This window comes from Peromyscus californicus, unplaced genomic scaffold (genome assembly GCF_007827085.1).
Source record: "Peromyscus californicus insignis strain IS unplaced genomic scaffold, ASM782708v3 Scaffold_17__1_contigs__length_78620276, whole genome shotgun sequence".
Lineage (NCBI taxonomy): Eukaryota > Metazoa > Chordata > Mammalia > Rodentia > Cricetidae > Peromyscus > Peromyscus californicus.
In genome coordinates this window covers 51,759,931-51,787,108 of record NW_026294469.1, presented here as the reverse complement: position 1 = coordinate 51,787,108, position 27,178 = coordinate 51,759,931, and the positions used below count along the sequence as shown (strand labels likewise).

The window sequence follows — 27,178 nt, the reverse complement described above, 5'->3', positions numbered from 1 at the left end:
GCAGAAAGTCCTTCTCTTGGCTGGTGAAGCTGTCATGTCATCATGGGGAACATGTATACGAAGGTGCTGATGATGATGGCAGTGCCCAAGACCAAGGGCCGTCTTCCTTGGACAGGCAGTGTTTTGAACTGGATCCTGGAACCCCAGCACACCTTCATGCAGCTCTCAAATGGGGCCCCTGGTCCTGGTTCACACGAAACTGAAGGTATGCATTCTTCATTATGTAAAGAGTTGTGCCTGGGAAGTGGTCAGCACTGAACCAGTGCTCTCAAAAGATAAGTGAAAGAAGGAGAAAAAAAGAGAAAGCCAATGCTATACCTGGCCTAAGAGAAGGGTGTGCAGCAGGGTAGAAACTTTTTCAGGGTCCGAGTCATTGTTTTCCCGAAGGGACTTCAAGACAACGCTGTGCAGTGCACATCTGCTAATTGCTGTGTAAATGTGCCACAGGGAACAAGGCTGCTGAGAAAGGAAGAGATTTCTAATTGTCTTCTGCCCATTCGTTTTCATTTGTAGGTCCCTTGGCATAGGACTTGGCAAATGTGGCTTAATGAAATAACCAGAAAGATGAGCTCTTCTTGTTGGCTTAATGTGACACATCCTTGCCAACGCATACTGTAATCAGCACACAGGGACCACTTTTCCTCCTGTATGTGATTTTCAATTCTTATTATGTCCCTTCAGGAACATTTAATGGGATCCCTTAAGTGCAGAGCACTGTGCTAGAAGTGTCCAGAGGGGTGCCCAGGGTTCCTCCCTCAAGGAGCTCACAGGATGACCACTTCAGGAAATGCACAAATTGGCTCTCATGATTCAAATGCCTTTTTTTCAAGGTAATGAATTTGATTCCATCAACAGAGCAAACTTGTCTCACTGTTTTACTCTACAGGTTCTTCCTTCTCCTTAGCCTGGATGCCCAAGGCAACTAAGGACATTGGCCCATATGTCTCATCTTCTAAGCCATCCAAAAAAATGACTACAGCTTTTGATTCTCTAGTGGCCCCTCTCTTCAATATGAGTGCTGTGAACTCTGTAGAGGAGATATATAAGAGGCAGAAAGTCTGGGCTATTTGTAAAATCCCAATATCAGAGGTGAGGTAAGGCCAGCTCTCCAATTTGGAAATTTCAAAGCTGTGCCTAGTAAACACCCAAGTTGCTTCTTCTTCATCTTTCTGGCTGAAGTTCCCCTAGAGGGTAGAAGAGAAGAGCAACTAGCCCTGACTGCTGGTGCTCAAGGCTGTCACTCCAGCCCTTGAAGTTAAGAAATGCAAGGTTTACTGTGGCTCCACCCATAGGTACATGCCTGAGAATGAGGGAGATTTAGACAGGAAGTAAAAGGGCTCAGGGCACCCTTTGCTTCCCTGTCCCTGAGTGGGACAATCAGTGGACCCACCAAAGGCAATTCTTCACATCTACACCGAATGTTTCCATTGGCGTGTTTTCTACCAGTTAGCCATTTGTCCCAGGTTTCTTTGAACGATCCCGGGTTTCAGCACCAGATGAATGAAGAAATAAGGACATGGCTGCTTCTAGGTATGGTTAAGGAGAATGTTTATTATAGATAGGAGGGAGAAAACATCCAGAGGCATCTGGAAAGGTCCAGACTGAACTGGACCATGAGAGGAGAGAAAGAGGGAGAGAGCAAAAGAGGAAGAGAAGAGAGAGTGAAGAGGAGAGAAGGCCGCATGGGACCCAAGAGACCAAGAGAACACATACGTCAAAATGGCTGAGTTATATAGGGAAGAGAAGCTGGAGGTAGGAAAGTGAGGCTCAGGGGTTGGAGAGGTTTGGGGTAGGGAGTGGAGTATGCCAGCCAGGATAATTCTGTAACAGGTACTTGTGAGTAGAGAGAGATGCTGGGAGAACCTGGTTACCAGTGTTTGCTTTAATATTGTTAAGTAGGTACCTCAGTTAGCCATTTGTCCTGGGTTTCTTTGAGATCTAACACCACCAAGCCATGAGAATGTACAAGAAAAGCCATTATATTTTGGTACTTGGAATTAGATTATCCAGTTTGACTTGCTTTTCATAGTTTGTCTTTTCAGAAATCTGAAGTATGCTTATACAAGGTTGTGTGCACTGGATACATTTATATCCAGATGCTCTTCTACACCCTCTAATATATCTCCACAAAATATCTAACCATTGGGAATGTTAAAACTTCAGCATATCTTTGAGAACTGACTTCTAATATTTGACCTTAGTTTTCTTCTGTACCTAGTGAAATTAGGGGAGGTGAAAAGTCATGGGGTCATTTTCAGGGACCTGAGCAGTGTGGGCACAAACAGAAACATGGGTGTTTATGACCTGATTAAATGAGATAACCTACAGAGAACAGGAGCAGATCTCCATTATCATGAAATCAGTGGGGTGCCATCTAGAAAGTTGCTTGAGTATTAAAATACAGACCTTTCTGTTTATTCTCATAAACATTTTGATTTCAAATGTTCTTTCTTCTGTTAGCACAGGGGTCCACAAATGGCAACCACCAGTCCAAAGCTTCCTAAATCCACAAATATTTTTGTGTTTAAAGAATTAAATGTTTTGAAAAATATTTCATGACATGGAAGCATCTTGAAGATTTTATTGAACCACAGCTATTGCATCTTTTCTGTGGCTCTTAAAAAAGTGTATCAGATAGTTATGATATAAAGACAAAAGGGATTTCTAGTTCACGGTTTTGATTGATAGGTCAAGTTGCTTGAGGCTGTTGTAAAGTAACACATCACAACAGGAAAGTGTACTGGTGAAAAATCAAAGTGAAGAAAAGGAAGGGGATAGGGTCCCTCTACTGCCTTCATGAGCACCCTTACAGTGACCTAATGACCTTTCAGGCTCCACAACTTAAGAGCTCCAAAGCCTCCCATTAGCTTCTCCCTGGGACAATTTCAACGTTTGGAACACTGGAACATTTTCAACCAGTCTTTGGGGGACATTCAGAATCCAAATGACAGTAACAGCCAGAAACACCATGCCTATGCATTAGTTGTCAATTCCCTTTAATGCTACAAGCCCAGCACTGAGCAGCATCAACAGAATGTATCCCACAAAGCCTAAAACGCTTCTGGCCCTCAGAGCTAAGGACCTAGAATGTCCATCTCTGTGGTGAGTTTTGGCTTCTTCAGTCTGCACACACTCAACGTGTGTATGTTTTACAAGAGCTCTTCCTGATCATCTGATGATCACCTGATGAACTAGACATGGCAACAGTGCTATGTCTAGTTCCTAAATGTCACTGCCTCCCTGGTTCACTTAGCATTTGCTCTCATATCAGGCTACATGGTCTTGCTCCATGCTAGAAACAGCATAGTCTGAAGTGTAAAATGCCCAGTACGTGGTAGTTGTAAAGCAATTATTTATACCACGAACTAGTTATCAGATAAACAATTAGAAGATCAAGATTTTTTTCCATTGTTTTTGCTGCTTTCCTGGAATTCTCAAATGCTTGAGAGAATTTTCTCATTCTCGCCTCTGTGTCTCTTAAGTATTATTTTAAATTTATCTTTGTTGCTATGTTCTGTGTTTTGGATGAAGAACTTAGCAATATCAAGCTCACTAAATTTATTGAGCTAATCTGGGGCTTAGTTTATACAGTGATCAGCTTAAATAATGAAATGAAAATATTTTTATGACTGTGAATCATCTTTTCATGGAATGCCATATTTCTATTTATAAAGAAATGTCTTGTTCACAGGTTAGGATGTGATTTATTTATGGGTTTTTTTTTTTTGAGAATTTCATAGAACTCAGCTTAAATTTATTTCAGTCTTTGTCTTAAACTGTTTCCCATTGCTGTAACAGAGTATCTGAAGCTGGGGGCTGTATGTAAGGAGTGGTGGTGTCTTAGTTAGGGTTTTATTGCTGTGTAGAAACACCATGACCATGGCAACTCTCATAAAGGAAAACAACTGGGGCTGTCTTGCAGTTTAGAGGTTTAGTCCATTATCGTCACGGTAGGAAGCATGGTGGCACACAGGCAGATTTGGTGCTAGAGAAGTAGTTGAGAGTTCTACATCGGGATCAGCAGACAGCAGGAAGAGAGAGTGGGACACTGGGCCTGGCTTGAGCATCTGAAACCTCAAAGCTCAACCCCAGTGACACTTCAACAAGGCCACACCTACTCCAACAAGGCCACACCTCTTAATAGTGCCACTCTCTGGTGACCAGACATTCAAATCTGAGTCTATGGGGGCCATTCTTATTCAAGCCACTATAGGTGGGGTTGTAGAACTCAGTTTAGGAAGCTGGAGGGCTTCATCTCTTTGCTTTCCATTGAGGGCCCATGATCAGCATATTTCTAAAAAATGTATGGGTCTCCTACAAGTTCCACATCCCTAAAAGTTCCATCATCTCCCAGTGGCATCTTCCTGGGAATTGAACCTTGAACTCATACTCCCTTAAAGAAACAGTTATCCAAACTGTAGCAGCAGTTACAGATGGGGTCATGAGTCTTTGCTAAGCTTGTGCCTGTATGCTGGAGGCAATCCCTGCCGTCAGGATGATCATGTGCTACCTGAGACCCATCCATGTCTAGACCAGGAGGCCTCAGTGACTCTGTCACGTGCCACATCCATCTCACTGCACAATCCCACATTTAGCCCTCTATCCAGGAGTGGCTGACCCATCCAGTTCACATCTGAGTTCCTCCCCTGCGATCTTTACCTGCAGGAAGCTGCTTTGCCTACATCACACTCATCTCCAGTCCACATCCACCTAGTCCCTGATAGCTCTGGGATGGAGTATCTCACTCCCTTTGCGTCAATTCCAAACCCTTTCTAAGGGCCATTCTGCATCCCAAAGAATCAGCTCGGGGCTCTGCTCCAGCTTATATGACTTTGACATTTGGTTTCTCCTGGGTCAGTGCTGTTTCCTCACTGTCCTACATGGGTCACTCTGCCTCTCAGTGTTGGGTGGCCAGGGCATCTCTGTCAGTTCCAAAGAGACAAAGAACCAAGATGCCAGTAGCCTCTCGCTCAGCCTCGGGATGACAGTTTAGATTATACACAAACAGGTGTCGACGTTCGCATGGGTCAATGGCAGGAAATATAGATATCTACCAGAAACTTCTGCACTCAAATCTCTGTCTCAGTGCTGTTTCCAGGTAACCCAACCTAGGACAGCAGCTAATATTACAGGGAAATCTCCCCAAGTGTCAGAATCCCACCAATCTTATTCATTGCAAGAGGCTAGAAGAGTCCCCTGGGGTCAATTTGTAAGGAAGGATGTGGCAGAATCAAGGCTAAATCACAAGTAGTCATCTTGGAGAAGGGGAAGTGTGGAAACATGATGCTGCAGGTTTCGGTCCCCTTCCCATGGTCCTTGACCATCACTGCACTCTACATCAAGAGTACTGTTTGTATTCCTTTCATTGAGCAACATATTTTTGGAAGAGATTCTAACACTTTAAAAGTTACTAAGGGATTAGTGAGATGGCTCAGGGGTTACAGGCATTTGTTGCTTTTGCAGAGGACCCAGGCTTAGTTCCTAGTACCCATATGGTGGCTCACAAGCATCTGGAACTCCAGAGGAACTCTAGTTTCAGGGGCTCTGACACCCTCTTTTAACCTCTGCGAGCACCAGGCACACACGTGGTGCACATACGGATATGCAGGCAAATAAAATGAAATAAGTATAATTTTTTAAGTTACTAAATAACAAGGCATGAAAGGGGAGGAGGAGGGGGGAACAACTTTTCTTTTTCTCTAATCATATACCAAGAAAATAAAATTCAGAGTCCATCCTGGAGTGTTACTAAGGAGGCTTGAGAGCTGGGGGGAGTGGCGGGGATTTTGTGGCTGGGTTGCAGGCATGCCTTGGGAACTCTGCCCTCTCAGGAAGGTGGGGAGAACTGGAGAAATGAGGTTGCCGCCCCTTCCCTCTCCTCACCACTGCGCTGTTCACAGCAGCTTTCCCATGATTCATTCTTTTCACCAAAAAAGGTTTGGATGTGTGCTGAAGGGTGGCCTCAGTGAGTTGAAGATGGAGCGAAGGGTTCTCTCTCCCTGTGTCTATCAACTTAGTCCCAATGGAACCTCCATCATTTGAAACCAAAAAAAGTGCCGGCAGCTTCACGTGCTTGCCCTAGAAGCTTGGCGGCTTAGTCTGAGGGGTCTTCTTCCAGCTAGAGGGTATCCACGTCCCATCTCATGCCCAGCTTAAGGAGAACCTTCAGTTTGGGGTCAACATGTTTCTCATGTGTCTCTTTATACAGCGTGCTATGAAAAGTTCTTTAAATATAAACGACTCGTTTCTCAAGATATTTTCTCTAAACATTGGGTATCGAATTGAATCGTCATTCCTCATGGCTTTTCTGATCAAGCTGTCAATAAATCGTAAAAATAGCACTTTTAGAATGAGCCACAGAAGATTCCAGATTCTTGAAACTCCAGTTTTCGGCAGATTTTGCCTTGGGTTCATCATTGTACCTGGAAACCCATGACAATGAAAATACTGCAGTTTTCATTTCCTTATGAAGGAAAGTGGCCACAAGGCCTACGGCTTCCCTTTAAAAAGTTCCGAGATGTTGGCTCGGATGGCTTCATGAGTGCAAAATTTCAAAGTCGGCTTCAGGGAGCTGCAGCCATCTGGAGAGCCTTGGGTCTTCCATGTTGTGCTCCGCCACATCAAGTCACCCGGAAGCCAGAGAACTGGAGTGTTGGCGAAGGCACTGATACCCCCCTGTTTCTTTCAGGATATAATAAACAAGGAGTTAAATAATAAAAAAATACCTGTTTTAGTATTTTATGTTTTTTAATTGAAAAAAATGTATTCAATATATTTTGGTCACATTTCCCCCTCCCCCAATTCTTCCCAGTCATCTCTACCCCCCCAACTACATGTTATTTTTCCTTTCTTTAAAAGCAAAGAAACAAACAAAAGAACACTTCCCCCAAAATGGAAACCCCAAATAGACAAGCAAAAGACCAATAAGGCAAAAAAAAAAATATTGCCCAAACAAAGAAAAATTAGAATCGACAAAAATACCAATGATTACATTTTGTGTTGATCAGTTACTCCTATGTATGGGGCCTGTTCTGGAATGTGGTTAACACACCCAGTGAGACTCCATTGAAGACAACTGATTTTGTCAGTTGCAAATAGCTTCTGGTTTAGGGATGTGAGCTTGTGTCTATTTCTGCCTTTCAGTGCTGGGATCCTCTTTGGCTTGAATGTATGCAGCAGGTGTTATTCATGCTGCCATGGTCTTTATGAATTCATATGGGCATTATATGAATTCTATGTTATTCCTGGAAGACAATGTTTCCTTGGAATCACCCAGTCTCTCTAGAGCTTATAGTCCTTCTGTCTCCCCCTTCCACATAGATCCCTGAGCCCTGAGGGGACAGATTTGGTGAAGACGTCCTATGTAGGTCTGAGAGCTCCAACATCTCTCATTATCTGCACATTTTCAGTTGTGAGTCTCTGGGTTAGATCCCATCGATGGCAAGAGGAAGCTTCTCTCTCTATGAGGGCTGAGTGACGCAGTGATCTATGGGTATAGCGGTATGTCATTAAGAGTCATTTTATTGTTCTGTTTCTTTAGTAGAATAATAGTAGTAGGTTTTCCCTAGGCTCATGACCTATGTAGTCTCAGGGTCTTGACTTTAGCAGTGTCAGGCATGGGTTCCATCTCATGGAGTGGGCCTTAAATTCAATCAGAAAGGGTTTTTAAAAACCCAGTTCCTGAATGGAACCTATGAAACAACAATAGTTTCGGGTTGTTTTGTTTTATTTTGTTTAGAGCTCCATTTTAGGAAATTTAATATAAATAAGCAAAACTCTGTTTAAAACTCAAGATAAAATTTATTTAGAAACACTCCACTCTCCTTCTTAGCTGCTTAGCCCCTTTGTTAGTTTTGAATTTCTTCTTTTTTGGCATCCAGATGGTTGGGGAAGCAGTATGCACATAAGGAGTGTGGGGTCTCAGCTGTGGGTTACTGACTTTGTCTCTCTGTGGGCTCAGTCACTTTTGGAAATTATCTTGAAGTTACATCTGTTGCTTGTTCTTGTATATATGCCCCATTTCTTCATGTTTCTATGAGTTGACCTATTGGATAATTCCAGATTTTAGGCACATTCTTATCAAAAGCAATTGCTGAGTGCTTAACATCAATAAGAAAAGTTGAATAAAAACCCATCATTTCAACTGACACAGTGATAGCATTTAGCAAAATACACTCTGAAACTGTGAATATACATAAAATTTCTTATCAGGATTAAGAGCATGTATGGAAGGCCACAACTAACATGCTTAATAGTAAGAGACTTAAGACTTTCCTTCTAACATCAGAAATAAGATATGGATTTCCACTGTTTGGAGCTGAATTATATTCTTCCAAAACCTGTATTTTGATGCTTTATTTCTGCTACATCAGAATGTGATTTTCATAGGGGAAAGGCCAACACTCATAAGTTTAACATAAATTAAAATTAGGACGTTAGAGTGGATCCTTAATCCAGCCTCAATGGTGCCCTTAGAAGAGGAGGAAATCGCCGGGTGGTGGTGGTGCACACCTTTAATCCCAGCACTCGGGAGGCAGAGCCAGGCGGATCTCTGTGAGTTCAAGGCCACCCTGGGCTACCAAGTGAGTTCCAGGAGAGGCGCAAAGCTACACAGAGAAACCCTGTTTCAAAAAAACCAAAAAAAAAAAAAAAAAAAAAGAGGAGGAAATCTAGAGTCATGCACAGACACCAGGGATGTGCCTGTTCAGGATGCTCATGATATGAAAGTGGCCAGGCACAGCCCAGGAGATAGACCTTTGATGAAGATCCTCTGAGAACAGCTTGATCTGACGCTCTATTTTTCAAAGCTGCAAGAAAATAAGTTTGTTGTTTAACCATCAGTATGACTTGGGATGGTTCAGTCAGTAAGTGCCGCCTGCTCAGGTGTGAGGACCTGAGTTTGAAACCCCAGTACTCATGTGTAGTTGAAATTTTCTTTGGGCCACCAACCAGCTCCGAAATAAAGAAACAGAGACTTAATATTAATTATGAATGCTTGGCCTTAGCTTAGGCTTGTCCCACTAGCTCTTTTAACTTAATTTAACCTGTTTCTGTTCATCTACATTTTGCCTCAGGGCCTTTTACCTTTCTTTCATTCTGTATGTCCTACTTTCCTGCTTCCTCTGTGTCTGGCTGACTGGCCCCTAGAATCTCCCTGATGTCTTCTTTTCTTTCTTCTTTGAGCCTGAATTCCTCCCACTACTTATTCTCCCTGCCTGGAAGTCCTCCCTATACCTCCTCCCTTGCAGTTGTCCATTCCGCTTTTTACTAAACCAGTCAGGTGCCTTAGGCAGGCAAGGTATAACAGCAACACATCTTAACATAGTTAAACAAATGCAACACATCTTTACATAGTTAAACAAATGTAACACTTCTTTACATAGTTAAACAAATGCAGCACATCTTTACATAGTTAAACAAATGTAACACTTCTTTACATAGTTAAACAAATGCAGCACATCTTTACATACTTAAACAAATGTAACACTTCTTTAGTTAAACAAATGCAGCACATCTTTACATACTTAAACAAATGCAACACATCTTTACATAGTTAAACAAATATTCCACAACACTTATGGAAGAAGCCAGTGGTGGTAGCATGATCCTGTAGAGCTGGTGTTGGGAGGTGCAAAGACAGGTGGATCCCTGAAGTTTATTGACCAGCTAGCCTAGCTAAACAAGGGAGCTGCAAGTTTGGTGAGAGGCTCTGTTTCAAAGAAAATTGAGGAGGAGAGCAATCTAGGAAAGACCCCAAGATCATCTTGGGTCTCTATACACATTTGCACCCTCATGTACATGGGTACATACCAACACTAACAAGTATAGACATATTGACAACTCATGAAGGCACAAAGATAAGGTAACCTCCTGTTGGGTTAGGTTGACCAGAAGCTAGCCCAAATTTGAATTCTCCACTTCTTTTGATCTTCCATTTGTCTCTAATGAAGGGCTTTGCTCTATATTGTTGGACAGCACAGAAACCATGACATGGGAAAGGAATGGGGAAGTCTCTAAGAGAAATCTCTAAGAGAAGTTTACAAGGGATGAAGCCACCTTTCTGATTCCAACTGACATAGAAATAGCAAACAAAACCACACAGAGATGTTATCAACCTACATTCACATGTTGCTTCCAGTGTTTGTGAGATATTTGCTGTTTAGGGTTGTTTTTCAACCTATGGGCTGCTTTTTAGCAAATGATTACCACAACACTCACATACACACATATGTCATTCTGGTTCAGGGTCAAGGAAGAGTGGATAACTTAAGATTAAAGTTATGCATATTTATCTTGGGTTATAACAGCTGAATGAGAAATCCAAGGCACAGTAAGGTTGGCTACATTGCTCCCTTAAAGTGAGGTTAAATTTAAACAGGCTGAGCACACAGTAGGATAGCAGGATCATAGTTTTAAATCATCCCAAGGTGGCAAGATCTGAAAAAAGCCAAGTCCCTGAATGCAAGCAATATTTTCAGAAAAGCACATCATCCCAAGGTAGAAGCCAGAAGATGTTTGTGAGATGCATATTTTTCAGAAAGCTTAAAGTGCCCTGAAGAGACTTGGTGATGGCAAGGTTTCAAGGTGCTTTGGTTGAAGTGTCAGAGACTGCAGAACACATCGCTGTCAACTGGAGGGAAGGGGGTTCTCCTTATAAAGTGAATGGTGTTCTAATGTTTTGTAGCTGGGAGAACTTGCGAGTTGCAGATAAGCAGGGGAGATTTCTAACCAAAATGTTGAAGGTGTGGCCAGGTTTCTCCTGACGGCTTATAGTAAAAATGCAATAGAAGAATGATACACAGGGTAGGGGTGACTCCCTGAAGAAGGGATTGCTGAAGACAAAGGAACCAGAACTTAATGACTTATGCAATCCCCATCCAACTATCATTACAAAAATAAGAATGAGGAGAGACACACATCCGAGACCCCAGCACATGGGGGTCAGAGGCAGGAGGGTCAGGAGGTCAGATTAGTCCGTATACGGAAATTCTGTCTCACAACACAAACAAACAGAGAACAGATGCTCTGGACAACTGTGGGTTTTGAACAGCTATCTAATGAAATGATTACTGTGTGACTTACACACTCTACCAACTATCATAGCAGAAAAACTGCCAGCTTAGAGTTTTAAGGCACAGAGATGGGACAGAATTATTCTTCTGGGATTGTAAGTGAGTTCTTCAGCTTTGGCCTTTAAGAAAAGGGGAGATGACCCTAACATCATAACTGATACTGTCACTATAAGCCCCTGGGACGCAGGTCTAGAAGACAGGAATGACTCTGTCACTTCAGAGAACAGGGCCACCTCCTTAGTTTCAGTGTGCCAGTATGCTACCATCAAGGGCCTTGAGGGTGTGCTGTAGCTTAGGGACTTGGGGGCTACATTCAAGGCCTCAGGGTAAAACTGCCATGTCCTATCCTATGGTCTGAAGAGCTGGGTGCTGATTGAGCCAGAGATGATCTTCTATCCTCTAGCTCTACTGGAATCTTCTACACCAGGTTCTAAGCTTATTGCAAATACATGACTTCTTACATTTTATTTCTTTTAGCTGGGAATATTTGTATTATGTCATCCTGCTGATGCGTTTTGGGAGGAAATAACTGTTTTCAATGTGTGCCTGAGGTTCCAAATTTACCTCACTATGAATGGCATGTTGGGCTTTGCTCATAGCTGAGTAAGAGTATATTTAGATGAAATTTGAGGCTGAGACTTGATGTTGATCTGGGTTAAAACCTTGGGCTGAGCTGAACCTGTGCTGCCAGTGAGGAGGACAGGGGCTTTGAGCATCCAGGGCACAGAATATTAGGGGCTGAATTATGCCCTTTGTGTTAGCCACCTTTCTATTACTGTGACAAATAGTTGGGATGATCAACTTATAAAGACAGATAATTTACCTTGCCTTACTGTTTGGGAGGGCTCCTGTTCATGGTCAGTTGGCAAACTTCTTTGGGACCTGTGACAAGGCAGTGCCTTTTACCTTTTGTCCAGGAGGCCAAAGTACAGACCAATAAAACAAAATTTTATTCTTCATAGAAAATATGTACGTGTCCAAGAAACACATGAACATATGCTCAGCCTCCTTAGGCATTAGGGAAATGCAAGCCAAAGCTACAATGGGACGCCACTTGCTATCCAATAGGACAGCAATACTAAAAGTATAATCTAGAGAAGATACCAGCAAGTGTTGGCAGAGACAGGAAGAAACTGGAGTCTCATACGTGGCCGGTGAGAATGTGGAGTGCACACTTGCTTGCTAGGAAAACTTTGCTGGTTCCTCAAAAAAAAGTCTACATCTAATTGTCATATGTTCTAACAACTCCTCTTCTAGGAATCTACATAAAATATATTCAAGCAGATATCAAATCTGTGTGTTTGTGTGTGTGTGTGTGTGTGTGTGTGTGTGTGTGTGTGTGTGTGTGTGCATATTCATTATAGCACTGGTCATAACAGTTAAAGGCCCAGTGCACAAAGGCAGGAGAATGGACAGGTACACTCTCGTTGAAGAATTGAGGGTGCTACTATGCAGACAAACCTGCAAACATCCTGCCAAGCAGTCACAAAACACCATGTGTGGATGACAAGATCCACTGAGAGTATCTACAGAGTCACGGCGCTGATGACGCATGAAGGCCAGGTGGGGGAGGGGGAGGGGAAGATATTTGTCTGATTGATGTGGAAGATGAAATCAACGGAGAGTCTGTTTGCACAACGTTGCGAGTGTACTGAATATTATTGAATTTGTTGTGAGAATTTTACCTCAATTAGTAATATGTATAAGAAGAGACATTTGCTGTGTTAAGCCTTACTTCTCTACAGTAAAAATGATTAAAATGACGGTGGAACTGAGAACAAAGCCAAAGGCTATTTCTGCCTGATTTCTGCTTCTATAGATTTTGAGCTTTTGATTATCTCAGGGCTAATCAAATTCAGTTTCATTTATCTGAGTTTTCACTTCCGTGGCTAATCACATTCCCACACGGTATCGGTCCAAGAGTTAGGAAACATAAAGCTGATGCATTATAGAATGGAAAACAAAACTTGCCTCTGGTTTTCTTTATTATGATGCTTTGGATCTTAAAGTATCATTTCTGATGGCAGTTCCCTGTTTTATCTGAGGACTGGTCCCTGTGTCCAGGTGTGCTTCATCAGAATGCCATGTTCTCAGACAAGGTCACACAGTCCCTGAGGAGAAGGATACAGGAGGGAAGGGGGCACAAGAATGGAAATAAACTGATGGGCTGTGATCGATGACTTTCTTCAGTTCCTGTTTGTTGACTAAGGGTGTAAGAAATACTCATTTGTGGTAGCTCAGTGTTTTAAGTGAACTTTGATACTTGATTATATCTGCTGGTGGTGCTCACTCTGGTTTTTGGTTTTTTGTTTGTCTCTTTCTTTTGGATCTATTTATTTTATTTTATGTGTATCAGTGTTTTGCTTGTGTATACATGAGTGGCCACATGCATGCTGGTGTCTGAAGAGGTCAGAAGAGGGCCTCAGATCCCCTGGAACTGTAATTACAGATGGTTGTAAGCCATCATGAGCATGCTAGGAAATGAAACTGGATCCACCAAAAGGGAAGAACCTGGGTCCCCTGGAAGAGCAATAAGTGCTCTTAACCACTGAGCCATCTCTCCAGCCCTCAGTTTTCATTTTGTGATTACCATGAAATTTATGTAAAGTATCTTATACTTAAAATAATCTATTGTATACCAATCACAATTTTGTTTCAGTCACATAGAAAAACTATACTTTGACTTGATATTCCATCTTGTATTATTGTCATGACTTAAGTCTTTATAAATTGATGTACTTTAACTCATTATTGCAGTTATACTTACTTTGAATGTTTTCTACTTTAACTTTTAATATCAATGGGAGTTAAGTTTGATTTGCCTACCACCATGACAGCATTACCCGTATTCTCAATTTGGCTATAGACCTATCTATGCCTGTGGGGTTTATGGCTTCCTATGCTTTCAAGGAATATTGGTCAGCAACTTTTCATTCCTTTAGAGGAGACAACTTTAGCATTTCATGAAGGGCAGGTCTATACATTCCCTCAATTTTTGGCTACCTGGAGAAGTCTCTGCCTTTCCTTAAGTTTTTACTCTCAGCTTTCCAGGGTGTAGTGTTCTTGGTCGGTAGTTTTTTATCCACACTTGGGGTGTGTCATTCAGGTGCCTTGTGGTTTCTGATGAGAAATCTGTCAACAGTCTTCTAGTGTATGATAAGCTATTTTTCTCTTCTGCTTTCAAATTGTTGTCATTGGCGTTTTTGGGGTTGTTGTTTATTTTTGACAATTTGAAATATATTATTTTTCTGTAATGACTTTACTCTCAACCACATTTTGGTTCTTGGGGTGTTTTGAATCTGCATACTCATTTAAATCTCTGTTCTCAGGTCCTTTGTGCCATTGTTTCTTCCAATATTCCTGCCCAGTTCTCTTTCCCTGCTCCTTCTGGGCATCACTTGGAGTCACTTGCTGATGGCTGACAGGTCCCATGGATTTTCCTCACTCTTGTTAATGCTTTTCTATTTCTATTCCTCTATTGGATAACTTGAAATTATTTATTTTCTAGTTTTCTGATTCTGTTGCTTAATCGGATCTGCTGTGGAAGCTCTCTGCTGGAGTTTTCTTTCTATGCATTCTGTTCTAGTTTCTATTTGTTTTTCCTTATTTGTGCCTCTTTATTGCATGTCTCATGTTCTTACTTACTTTTTAATTACTGTGACAAAATGCCATAAATAAGGCAACTTACAAAAGAAAGTGTTTAGTTTGGGACTCATGGTTTCAGAAGGTTCTAGAGTCCATGACCACTGTGGCGGAGAGTGTGGCAGCAGGCAGGCAGGCATGGTTCAGGAGCAGTAGCTGAGAGCTCACTTCTCAGTCTACAAGCATAGAGAACAAGCTGATTTTGTTTGGTTACCTTTCTACTTTTTTCTTGTAGCTCATTGACCTGCTTGATATTTTTGCGTTCTTTGTTAGGAATTTTCAATCTCCATTTCTTTGGTGTCTGACACTGGAGCTGTTTTTTTCTTGGTTGTTTGTTTTTTTCCCCCTTGATTATTTGTATTCTTTGAAGCTTGTTAACACTTCAGGGAGTAGTCACCTCCCCCCAACCTTCATTGACAGGTTTCAAGGAAAACAAAAACCACAAACCAAAGCCAAACAAGAAACACTGTGGAGAGTGAGCTGGTTCTGTAGCCTTTAAACCTTTGCTGTAGGAGGACCAGCTCACTCTGCTTGTTCCTTCTCTAGATTCTTGTGCTGTCTCTGTCCCTCAGCCAGGTTTGGTCCTGAGAGCCTCTCATGTGTTTCCAGAGTGCAGAGCTCCAGCATACTCAAAGTTTCATACCTTATCTGTAGCCAGTACAGACTAATTTCTGAGATATGCGTCTGCTGCTGGGGTCGAGATGTTTTCTGTAGAAGCTGGTGCAGGCCATTGTGCAAGAAGATACAAGGAGCTGACCTGGAAGGGAAAGTAGGCAACCCAGGGGAGGCATCAGCTGGTTGTGGGCCTACTCAGGTGAGTCACACTGCTGGGTTCACTGGTATGTCACTTAGTGGAGTCTTCAGGCTGGCTTTTAGGGCCCGTGGCTGGCAATAGAGAGCCACAGGTGAGATGAAGGGCACACCCCTCCTCTTCTCCCCGTTCTTACCTGTTTCTGGCTGGTTTCCATTGGCTTGTTGCTCCACGGTTCTTGATGAGGTGAGACAGAAGCGAGCTGTCCCGGCTAGAACCCTGCAGGACGGTGGAAACTGGGAGCTCACCCCATTCTCAGTTTTTTCTCAGAGGGAAGAAGTACAAACCCATCCATTCTCTCCTGTACCAAGCTCGGTTCACTATGGGAAAAGCAGGGACAACCTGAGTGAAGTGAAGCTGACCCTCTCACCCTTTGCACTGTGTTCCCATCTGACTCCTCCCTTCCACTGGGAAGGTGGAAACAAAGCCGCTGGGGCTTCCACAAAAATAGTCCTAAGCGTGGCTTCCAAGGTGGTGTTTCTGTGGGAGGTGACCACAAAGGACCCAATAGGGTGCCATCTTCCCGTCTTCCCCATCATTGTCTATTGGTTTGTTGGATCAACATAGAAATGTGTGTAGTTAATAAAAATAAGTTGGTTTTTTTTTTTTTTGAGCAATGTTATTCCATCTGCTCTTTTAACTTTCTCCATAAGGAATCTGAGATTTTGTGTGTTTGATTTAACAGAGGTTTATAGTGTATCTTAATAACCATAAGGGCTCACTGGCCTCATTCACCTTTGAACTTATTTCTCAAGACTGACAGAAGTGATATTATTTTACTCTTAAATATATATTTAAAATGTTTATTGAAAACCTCAAAACATCCTTTCTTGTATATATTGAAATGTGGTTTTTGAAAGTTTAGGTTTCTTCTGGTATTTTATTTGAAATTTCATTGAACTTACAGACCAAATTTAAAGGCAAATTTGTATCTTTTATCATACATGATGTCTTTTGTGAGTGTAAATTATCCCTTTATTCATCCATATAATTTTTATACTCCCATAAAAGCCTTATACATTCTTTGTTAGGTTAATTCTTGAATATTTTATTAGCCAACTTTCAGTCAAAGAGTAGTAATGCCATAGGACATTTATGAACATTTGATTCACATATTTCCCTGCATTTGATTTATTGGCTTATGGAATTTCTTATATGAACCAGCTGAGAAAGTCCACAATCCTTAGTGTAGGTCATCAAAGAGAGGTGATGAGCAGCCCAAGTTTATGGGCCTTGATCTGAAGCTCAGCTCCGCAGGAAGAGTTTCTTAGCCAGACTAGCTGAGGTAGGGCTGTCCGTGATAAAGACTATCCTCTGTGTTGCCTCGGTTTACTAGGGACTTTGTGACTTTGTAAACTCTTATCAGGACCCAGATTAGTGTTTAATCAAATAATTGTGTTCCCTGTCTGGGCCAGGTTGACATGTTGACAAAATCGTTACAAAACAGCTTTGATTGCTAACTAACTTGTATTCTGATTTTGTACCTTGCAATTGCCGATACAGAGGGTGTGTATTGGTTTTTGTAAGATGATCTTCTATCTGAATGCCTTCTTGATATTACATATTTGTTGTCACAGTTGGTCTATAGGCTCAGCTGGATGGCCTGTACTGATACTCAGCATCTGGAAAGCAATTTCTTTGATCATACTATCAGCATGTAATCCTTGTCATGGAGACTCAACAGTTTTTTTTTCCTCATGACACTGCTTGCCCCTGTAGTGATGGCATTTAGAATCCTCACTCATTCTCTTGACAGTCATAGGTTGATGACTAAATGCCTACCATAAACAGGATGCTTGTATAGTTGCGATGTATTCAACATTTAAAGACAGTTACTTGCCTTCTTAGTTTTTTTTAGCTATTTCTTTAAAATCATTAATGCTTTTGTGTTTTTGGATGTTATAAAATGTTTCTTTTGTGGTATCAAGAAAACTAGTATGAGTCCATTAGTATGTAAATTTCACATGGATTTCTCATGTTGAAACTACTTGCTCTGTACTCTGATAAACATTACAAGCTATATTTTACTCTATTTCAATGATCAACATTATTATTTATATCTATGCTCACAAGTGAAATTAATTTATAGTTTTCTTCCTTATCCTTATTTATTTTTGAAATTGAAGTTACCAAACTTTGTAAAATGTCTTAGGTTACTTTCTTAATTTTGCTTTCTCAAACTACCTTTATAAGAAGATTATGGGTCCCTTCTATGCTGGCAGTGTGTTTCTGTATAATTTTATGATCCAGTACTTGTTTCTAATCCATAGTAGTATGCCATATAACAAACAGGAAAGCAAAAATTCCTTTATAGTGATTTTTAATGTGTAAAGACAGTGATATAATATTGCAAAAGAAATAAGATGTCTTTTTTCTGTAGGTATATAATTAAGATAAGAATTACTTTGCCTCCATACGGGTGGCATGTGAGCACTCCCTCACACTCTGATGTTTCCTCCCCAGGACACACAGGGCGGTTGCTACAGTCCCTGTGCCTCACCAGCCTCTCCTTCCTGCTGCTGCATATCATTTTCCACATCACGCTGGCCAGCCTGGAAGCTCAGCACCGCATCGCACCTGCCTACAACTGTGAGTACCCACCTCGGGTTTCCCCTCAGGTGTGCGTGTAATGGAGCTACCTATCATCACACACATAGGAATCTGTGACGTGCTTGCACTATGGAATTCATTCTAATTTTGATCATTTGCTAATCTAGTATAGAAGAATATATGTGTATATGCATGTGTGTATATCTATATATATAGGATTTGCCATGGAATATGAGGTCATGAGTCAAACAATGGGTCTCCAACTTAGATTAGATATTGAGATCCTGTATGATTGTAAAACATGGTCATTGGTCTTAATCTAAAATTGGGATTTGCATAGATCCCTTAGAACTCATCTTTAGGACAAGAACATCCAGTCTGTGAGGGGAGTATAGAAACTTAGCAGTGTTATGTGATTTGATTATGACAAGCACAGTGTAGCGTTTGTTATGTCTATGAGAAATGGCATAATGCATACCATTTATTTTCAAACTGTGAGTTTTTCACTTGATATTTAAGAGGAAGCAAATGTCTTACTCAGTGTGAACTTATGATACAAGAAAGTCAATATATTTACTCTTTGTTCAGCTGTTATCATCCCAAAGTAAATCATTCCTCAGTTTTAGTAGAATTTGTGTTTGTCTCTTGAAAAAATAAGCACTTTAAGTAGATGGAATCCAATCCATGTGTTTTCAGTTAAAACTAAAGAGACCCTGAGATATTTGAAATAGAATCTAATAGCAGTTTTGACTTGTCAGTTTTTCTTTGAGGAACCCATTTGTGGCTTTGAAATTTCCTGTACTTTCATGAGCACAAGTATAAGGAATAGGAAGTAAACATACCTTCCCTGTAAAATAAAAAGATCAGAATTCTTCATGTACCAAAGAGTGCTAAGTTAAATACAGTGTAGGATTTTGTGATGGATTTTACAGTCATAAATTATTCATTAGCCTTCTCTGTACAACTTTTGGACATTTGCAGAACTCAAGATTTATTAGGTTCAAAATTCCTTTAATAGCAATTCCCGCCCAAATCGTATTTTTATTTTAAATCTATATTTTAAGATATGGCTGTTTTTCTTTAAACTGGTATGTAATGTATACACCATAAATCTACCCAACTTAAATATATAACTCAGACGTTCTTTTAGCATATTCAAAAATTCAGGCAATTATTCAGAATGCTAATTAAAAACATAGTCTTTATCCCTAAAGACATCATATACCTATGGAGAGATATCCTCCGATTTCCTTTTGCAGATGGTGTCATGCCCTTGAAAGACATACAAGACCCACCAGGTGCATCAGCTTAGGAGATAAAACGAACTGTCTGTTTTGGACTCTGTCTGTGTATTTCTGTATTTACCTGCAGTGAAGCTTTCCAACAATTCTACGAAGATAGAAAATGCACCATGAAATGACAACACAACTTTCTCTTCTCTACATTTATAAAGGTGTTTACTTTGTATATGTTCTCTCATGAAGGATAGGTAGACAACTTCACACACACACACACACACACACACACACACACACACACACACACACGTTTGTTCTTGTTTTGGCTCCTCTTTGCTAGGCAAGGCTGCTTCAAGTAAGAGTGCAGTGACATCGATCTGTGCCCCTATTTCTGAGGCCTTGGGAGAACACCGCTTTGATATTGTGAGGACAGACCTCTTTCCTCTCATTTCTCTGTGTTTCTTGCCCACCCTTCTTGTGGGTTACAGCTGCCTCTCACATCACTTCCTAAGTACTTGGCTTCTCAGTACCAGGCTATTTCCATGTTCCCGTTGGAGGCATCTCTAGACTTGGTGAAAGTCTAGAGAATGTTTAATGGTCACATTCCTGAAAATGGTGTGAGGCTGGTAGTGTGTAAGCTACACTACAGTGTGACCTGTGCATGAGTCTAGTGAGACCCTCCCTTCACGTTCCTTCATATTCCCAGATGGGATTCCCCTTTGCATGAATCAACAGATGGAAGTCTGAATAACAAACTTCAGTTTCAAGAAACCAAATTCCAACTTGAAATTTGTTTGGATCCACGTCAGTGTTCCATCTTGAAGTTGCCGTGCTTTTGATGAAGTAACCAATAGAAAGGGACTCGGTTGAAGACTGAGGTTTGAAAACTTGAGTTACTTCTTTCCAGCCATAGGCACCTTGAAGGTGAATTTATAGACGTCATAAATTTCTTCTGAAATATCTTGCTGCTTCCTGGGCCGATGCTGGCTCATCAGGTGCTTCAGGTTTGTGTTGGTCCAGTTTCCTGTGGAACATTAATATTAATACATTCTTGAAAAGGGATTAAAGAGGAACACCAACTTCCGAGCTTTGCAGCTCGTTTCGTGTCCTGAAACTGGTGTGAGGCTGGGAGATGGGGACACTGGCCTTTCATTTAGAGTTGGCTTTCCACCCTGACGTAGTTGTTTCCCTAGCAGATGGAGCAATGGTTTCACCGTCAGGGCTGCAGACACAAAGTCTTTAATTTAAACATCCACATTTTAAACAAAAAGACAAACACCTTCCTGGTCATCAATGTTATACACCGTGGACACTTTCCCCTGTCTTTAAGATGTTAGTAAATGAGAAGAAAATGTCTCCAGCAAGCAGTGTTCAAATCCCAGACCACCAAGTGCTCACTTCTGTGTTTAAATTCTGTTTCTTAATGACTTGTTTCTCTACTTTAAACCCATACCCTCACCCCATTATGGTAGAAAGCTCTCCCTGCTTCTCTCAGGAATCCAGGACACGTGTTTGGGGGACAGCAGTAGCATTTATAAATATTGAGCCCTTGAAAGTCCTCCTTCCCCCTGAGTCCTGTGAATATTAACTGGAAGCAGTGAAGAGTTTTGTTTTTCTCTAAACCACCACTATTTAGTTTTTTACTGGTTGGCAGATTTCTTAAAGGTGCCGTTGTGCAGAACTGAAACATAATATTCTCTCTCCCTCCCTCCTCCCTTCTCCCCATCTCTCTCTCTTTCCCTCCTCCCCCATCTCTTCTCCCTCTTTCTCCCTCCCTCTCCCCAAAACAGTGCTCCTATAGGTAAGTGAGGAATCAGTGGGACAGAGGAGATGTCTGTAAATCCCCACCACACAAAGTGTTGCACCACTAACTAAAATATTTTCGCTCTGTCAGAACCGTGCTACTTAAATAAATGTGAATCTGGTTTCGATTATGTCACTACCGGTTACACAGAAGTGCTGTGTCTGACTCTGTGGTAGATATGTAGCCATGTCAGGGAAATTTCCAAGCCAGACCAGTCTGGATTCCTGTGCTGTACAAAAGCAAAAGCATGCTCTTGGTTGAAAGCAACATTCTAGATTCAAAGCTATGCCAGAGAAATTTCTGATGATGAAAATTACATATGGAAGCTTACCCACAGGGCATCTGCTATACTAAGACACTAGAGATCATGGTATTTTAGTTCCAGGTACTACTGTTTTTACTCACTGCAGAGAGGATTTGTTCTTCTCCAGGGAGGCTATTCCATGGGTTTTAGGACTAGCAGGGCTCTTTATCTGGACAGCTGTGGTCTTTGAAAACATCTGCAGCAACTGAGGCAGTGAGTGGAGCTTTCATTCCAGGATCTCCTTAGCCAGGAGTGCTGTCAAGTCATCTTATACACAGAATGGCTGGTCTGGTTAGCTGGCCAAGCCTTGCCCTGTGAGGCTGTTTATTCTACTTCCTTCTCCAGGTATGTCTTTTTCTTGTATAAACACAAAGCTAAGTGTGCAGGGACTGTAATGATGAAATACTAGGCTCCGTGAGGACAGGAGAGCTGTGGGAAGCCATTGTGCATCTGAGCGGCAAACCCCGCCCTAGCACCTGCTCACCCCCACACACATAACAAAACTCAGTTGCACCCCCAGACCTACCACCTACTCCCTCACATATACATCACACATCTTAGTTGTATACTCAGCCTTAGCACCTACTCACTCATACGCATATCACACCTCTGAGCTGCACACCCAGGACAGCACCTATTCCCCAACCCTGTGCTGAGGTTTGAAACCAAGGCCTCACACTGCTAGGCAAGTGCTCACCACTGACTGTGTGTTAGAGCTGGAATCTTGAGTACTCATCCGTTGAGGTCTCTGCTCTCCCCTGTCTTTTTTGGAACTCCCTATTTACCAGGCATTTGGGACAGTTTCTTCCTGTCAAGCCTCCAGTGAGACTTTGGATTTTTCTAGTCTCAGAGGACTCAAGTGTCTGGAGTTCATTCCACAGTTCTCTCTTATTCCTGTATCTGGCTTCACAATTGAGCGACTGTTTCCTTGGGGTCTTTTAATGGCAGCATTCATGGTTGTACCTGCTGTCCCCTAATGATTAGACACCTCAGATCATCTATGGATTGATGGATACCTAAGGTCTGTTTTCCCTGTTCGAAGAGGACATGCTACTTGGCCCCACAGGCAAGCAGCTAATAAAGGCCTCTGCAGTGTTTTCCTCTCATGATCTTCCATCCCAACAACATGGTCAGCACGGAGACCCACCTGATGAAGCACCTGTTTATGTAAGACTGGTAGGTTGATGAGGGTCAGTGACATCATCCCATCCTGCTTGTAGTGACATCATCCCATCCTGCTGGTAGTGACGTCATCCCATCCTGCTGGCAGTGACATCATTCCATCCTGCTGATTGTGAGTTGGGGCATGGAGGAGCCTCTGTGTCTACATGCAGTTCCCACATACCAGTCTGCACTGACTTGTCAAACAATGATGTAGTTACAGACTTCACTTGGGCTCTGCTAATCACTAATCATGTTAGTTGTACCTGGATCCTTGGATTTGTGGTTATCTGATGGGTCTGTCTTGATAAAAATAACTCTATTGCCAAAGGAATTTTTTATATTTATACGTATGAATAATATGGATGAAAGAGCTAATGTGGGTGAAATAGGAGTTAAAGTACAGAGAACTGTATTCCAGGTGTATTTTATTTGTATCTCAGTGTTATGGCCTGGTCTTACAGCATCTTCGCGGTTGTCCTCATTTACAGACAACTCTTGAGTCACAGGAGGAGATTTGTGCTGTCATTAGCTGTTTTTACAAAAGACACATAGATGGACAGTGAGAGTGTGAGGTGGCCAAGGGACCTGTCCAACACAGTTGCATGCCTGTAGGCCAAGGGTTCCTTGAGAACCTGAGTTTCTGTGCCTCTCTCCACCTGTGGCTGTCTTATCCAGGTTCCCACCACCTAGTCCAGCATGCTCCAAATTTCAGTTTCATACCTCTATACCCATCTGTGTTTTGTCCCTGTGTCCACCCTTCACATCATGTTAACCATTCCTTCTCCAGGACACTTTAACAGTCCCTCAGGCAGATAAGCACAGATGCCTGTGGGGTCCCCAAACATTCTAAGTACCAGTCATCAAGCTTGCCCTGTCTGAGCACTGATGGCCTGTTCTCCCACTAGAACACTATTGAATCAAGGACCCAGACTCTCATGCTTCATTCAGTTTTGGTAACCTGGCTGGCACTTAATGTTATATCAGTTATTGTACAAGAGTGAATCAACAAATTGAAATCAACCAAATGGGAAATGAACTTGTTAAAAGGTGAGCTTCAGTGACTTTCTTAAAAAACTGTGCAGTGCTGGCATTGAACCTGTGACCTCGTGCACATGAGGGTAGACTGATATCCCCAAGCCTCCTCTTACTATTAGTTTTGAGACAATTTCACTGTGCTGCTTAGGACAATCCTCCTGCCCCCTCAGCCTCCCAAGGACTTGGGATTTGCCAGGCCTGGATCCCATGCTTTGTTTGATGACCTGGTTTTGGTGATATCCTTATCACCCAGGCTTAACTCTGAGCTATGGACGAGAGCAGTTGCTACAGACCAAACCCTGTCCCCAAGCACTTTACTCTCCAGTTGGCCTCTGCCCTTCCCATAGTTCCTTTTTCTCCTCTTTTTAGGTCAGGAGGAAATAGGTGCTTGGCATATTTTATTTTTTTAGAAGTATCAGATTACGTTACTCAGTATTCATTTTCTTTGCATAAAGGAAATTTGGTTGCCATTTTGGACTGGGCAAAACAAGGAGAGAAAGACTGTCCTGGGGGAAGACAAATTTCAGCAAGGAGGTTCGTAAGTTTGGGAGGTGGGGATGCTCGCAATGTGTGGCAGTCACCCCCAGTACTCATCGACTCCCACATCAAGCCCACCAGTTCTCGTCAGATAAGTCACAGGACTTGAATCAAGCCCACCAGTTCTCGTCAGATAAGTCACAGGACTTGAAGTCCAAAGTGATTCGGGATTGATTTTGTTTGCTTAAATAACAATTTCCCTGACCTCAGTTTCATGATTCAGCATTTCTGGTGTAAATTATTTACAATAAAAGCACTAAGGCAAGTCTGTGTGGTATGGGAGTAAACTCAAACTCAAATTATAGACAGAGGGCACAAAACCATAACTGTATGTTTTCCAATTTACCGTACAGTTGAAGGACATTTCAAGGGCATAATGGAAGCCATAAGATTGAACTAAGTACAGTCACAACGTTCCAGAAAGTGTTCACAAGTGTAAGTGTTCTTCAGACTTACGTATAGACCAGTGTAGGTCCTCAGATGAGACCACTTTCCACAAGCAGGAGTTTGGCAATTTAGACAGACAGTTCTCTTGTTTTTGTGTTTTAGCGGTCAAGAAGACTTACTTGTACAATTCACATTTTACATTCATTTTCAGAGACATTTAATTGTTCCTTGGTGATTCTTATGCAGAACTTGAAAACATGTAAAGTTATATTAAAATATTACTGCAAAATTGCTACATGCATGTATACAATTGACTTTCCACAGACTGGCTTAACGTTGAAGTGTTTGCGCACATGCAGGACAGGACACTACTGATGATTGTTGCCTCAAACTTCTTTCCCTTCTGCTGTTCTTTAATACACTGTTTGGAACGCCAGATTTCTAAAAGGACACTTTCAGGAGGGGCTTAGTTTTAGAAGTTGGTTTATAGCTGGAGCTAAGTGCTGGCACTGTGAGCCTGTGTCGTCACACCCGCCAGGGAAACTGTTCTCCAAGAGCCCAGGAAACAACTCAGTGGGGGTAAGACTGGATGACAGAGCCTGCCAGTCTTCACGTGGGGTTTCCATCTTCCTGTGAACAGACTGCAATAAGAACAAAGCATCTGTGATCCAAACCACAGGTGTTCTAATCGGGATAAAAACACACGGAATTTCTTCTGAGAGACTTGCTTGATAACGTTTATGTTTGCGTACTACATTTCACACACCTTTTAAAAAAGTATTTATTAGTTTATTTTACATGTATACAGTGCATTTTGATCATATCTACCCCCACTCCCCCATTCCAGCTCCCCCACCTTTATCATGACAAATCAATTTTTTTTTTAGATGTGATCTTGAATTTGCCAGTATTTTATTGTGATTTTTTTTTTGGTCTAGATTCATCAGGGTGCTTCATCTGTAAATTTCTTTTTGTGCATGTCATTGTCTGGCATTGGTATCAGGGTAATGCTGGCTTCGTGAAAGAAGTGTGGAGACCGACCTTCCTATGCCTTTTTATGGACTAATTTGAGTATTCTTGTTGGTAATCCTTCTTTGAAGGTCTGGTAAGATTCTGCAGTACACCTCTCTGGGCCTGGGCTTTGGGTTTTCACTAGGAGCAATTTTATGACTGTTTCAGTCTTGTTTCTGAGTAGAGGTCTGGCTTAGTTAATTTTCAGTTGCTGAGATAAAACACCATGACCAAAATCAACTTGAGGAGGAAGGGGTTTCTTTCACCTTATAAAACTCAGGTCACACTCCATCATCCAGGGAAGTCAGGGCAGGAACTTCAGTCAGGAGGCTGGAGGTGGAAGCTCAGGTAGAGGCCATGGATGTGTGCTGTTTACTGGCTTGCTTTCCATGGCTTGTTTAGCTTGCTTTCCTATAGCATTCAGGACCACAAGCACATATATGGCACCACCCACAGTGAGCTGGACCTTCTCGAATCAATCATCCACCTATGGCTTGCTCATATGGCAGTCTGGTTATGGGCATTTTCTTAATTAAAATTCCCTTTTCCAACATGACTGTAGCTTGTGTCAAGCTGACATGAACTTTCTAGCACAAGGTCTGTTAAAATTATTTAATTCAACATGGGTTAATTTTGGTAGGTCATAGGCATCTAGAAACTCATCCATTTTTTGTAGGTTTTTCAGTTAAGTGGAAGAGAAGTGTTTTATTTTTATTTTTTTAATAGGCTTCATTGGTATCTGTTGCAACATCTATTTTTGTCTTTTTTTTAAAAAAAAACTTGGATCTTCTCTCTTTCTTTTGGTTAATTCGGCTAAGTGTTCATTCTGTCTACCTTTTCAAAGAACCTACTTCATTTCTGTTCTAGTCTTAATCATTTCTCCCTGTCTATTGCTTTGAAGTTTTATTCATTATTGTTTGTCCACGGCAATAAAGTGAATCATTAAGCTATTTGAGATTTCTCAAAGTATTTGATGTAGGAAATTACAATGATGAATGTTCCTCATAGAACTGCCTTCATTCTGTCCCATAGTAGAATTTGCTACATTGTATTGTCATTTTTATTAAATCCTTTTATTCCTTCCTAAGTTTTCACCTTACATTGTTTAATCTTTACGAATTTGCGTGCTCTCTCTAGTTTCTCATTTTGGCGATATCTAACTGCATTGCGTCGTGGTCAGATAGAATACAAGATATTATTTAAATCTTTCTAGATTTGCTGAGGCTTCCTATATGTCATAATATGTAGTTTATTTGGAGAAAGTCCAGGAGCTGCTGAGAAGAGCAGGTATTTTGTAGTGTTTAGGTGCAATGTTCTGTAGATGTCTGTCAGGTCCATTTCACTTATGGTTTTGCTTATCTCTGATGTTTCTCTGGTGTTCTTTTTTCTGGATGCTGTTATTATTATTATTATTTTTTTTGGTGACTGTGGGGCTGAAATCTCCCACTGTTGCTGTGTTGGATTCACATCTAGAAATATTTGCTCTATGAAAATGAGTGTACATGGTTAGAACTGTCATATCGTCTTAAGTGTGATGTCAACTTCATTTCTTCTGACCAGTTTTAGTTTGAAATCTATTTTGTTTGGTATTAGAATAGCTGCACCAACTTGTTTCCTAGTTCC

General features: G+C 41.5%; 1 protein-coding gene across 9 annotated transcripts in view; it reads left to right on the top strand.

The window, feature by feature from the left end:
- The window catches only part of Piezo2 (piezo type mechanosensitive ion channel component 2), a 372,574-nt gene that overhangs the window by 133,931 nt on the left and 211,465 nt on the right, over window positions 1–27,178 (top strand). For all 9 annotated transcript variants that reach the window (XM_052742300.1, XM_052742303.1, XM_052742301.1 and 6 more), the window contains exon 3: window positions 17,989–18,114. In XM_052742300.1, the coding sequence (XP_052598260.1) occupies window positions 17,989–18,114 (126 nt within the window). The remainder of the gene's footprint in view (window positions 1–17,988; window positions 18,115–27,178) is intronic.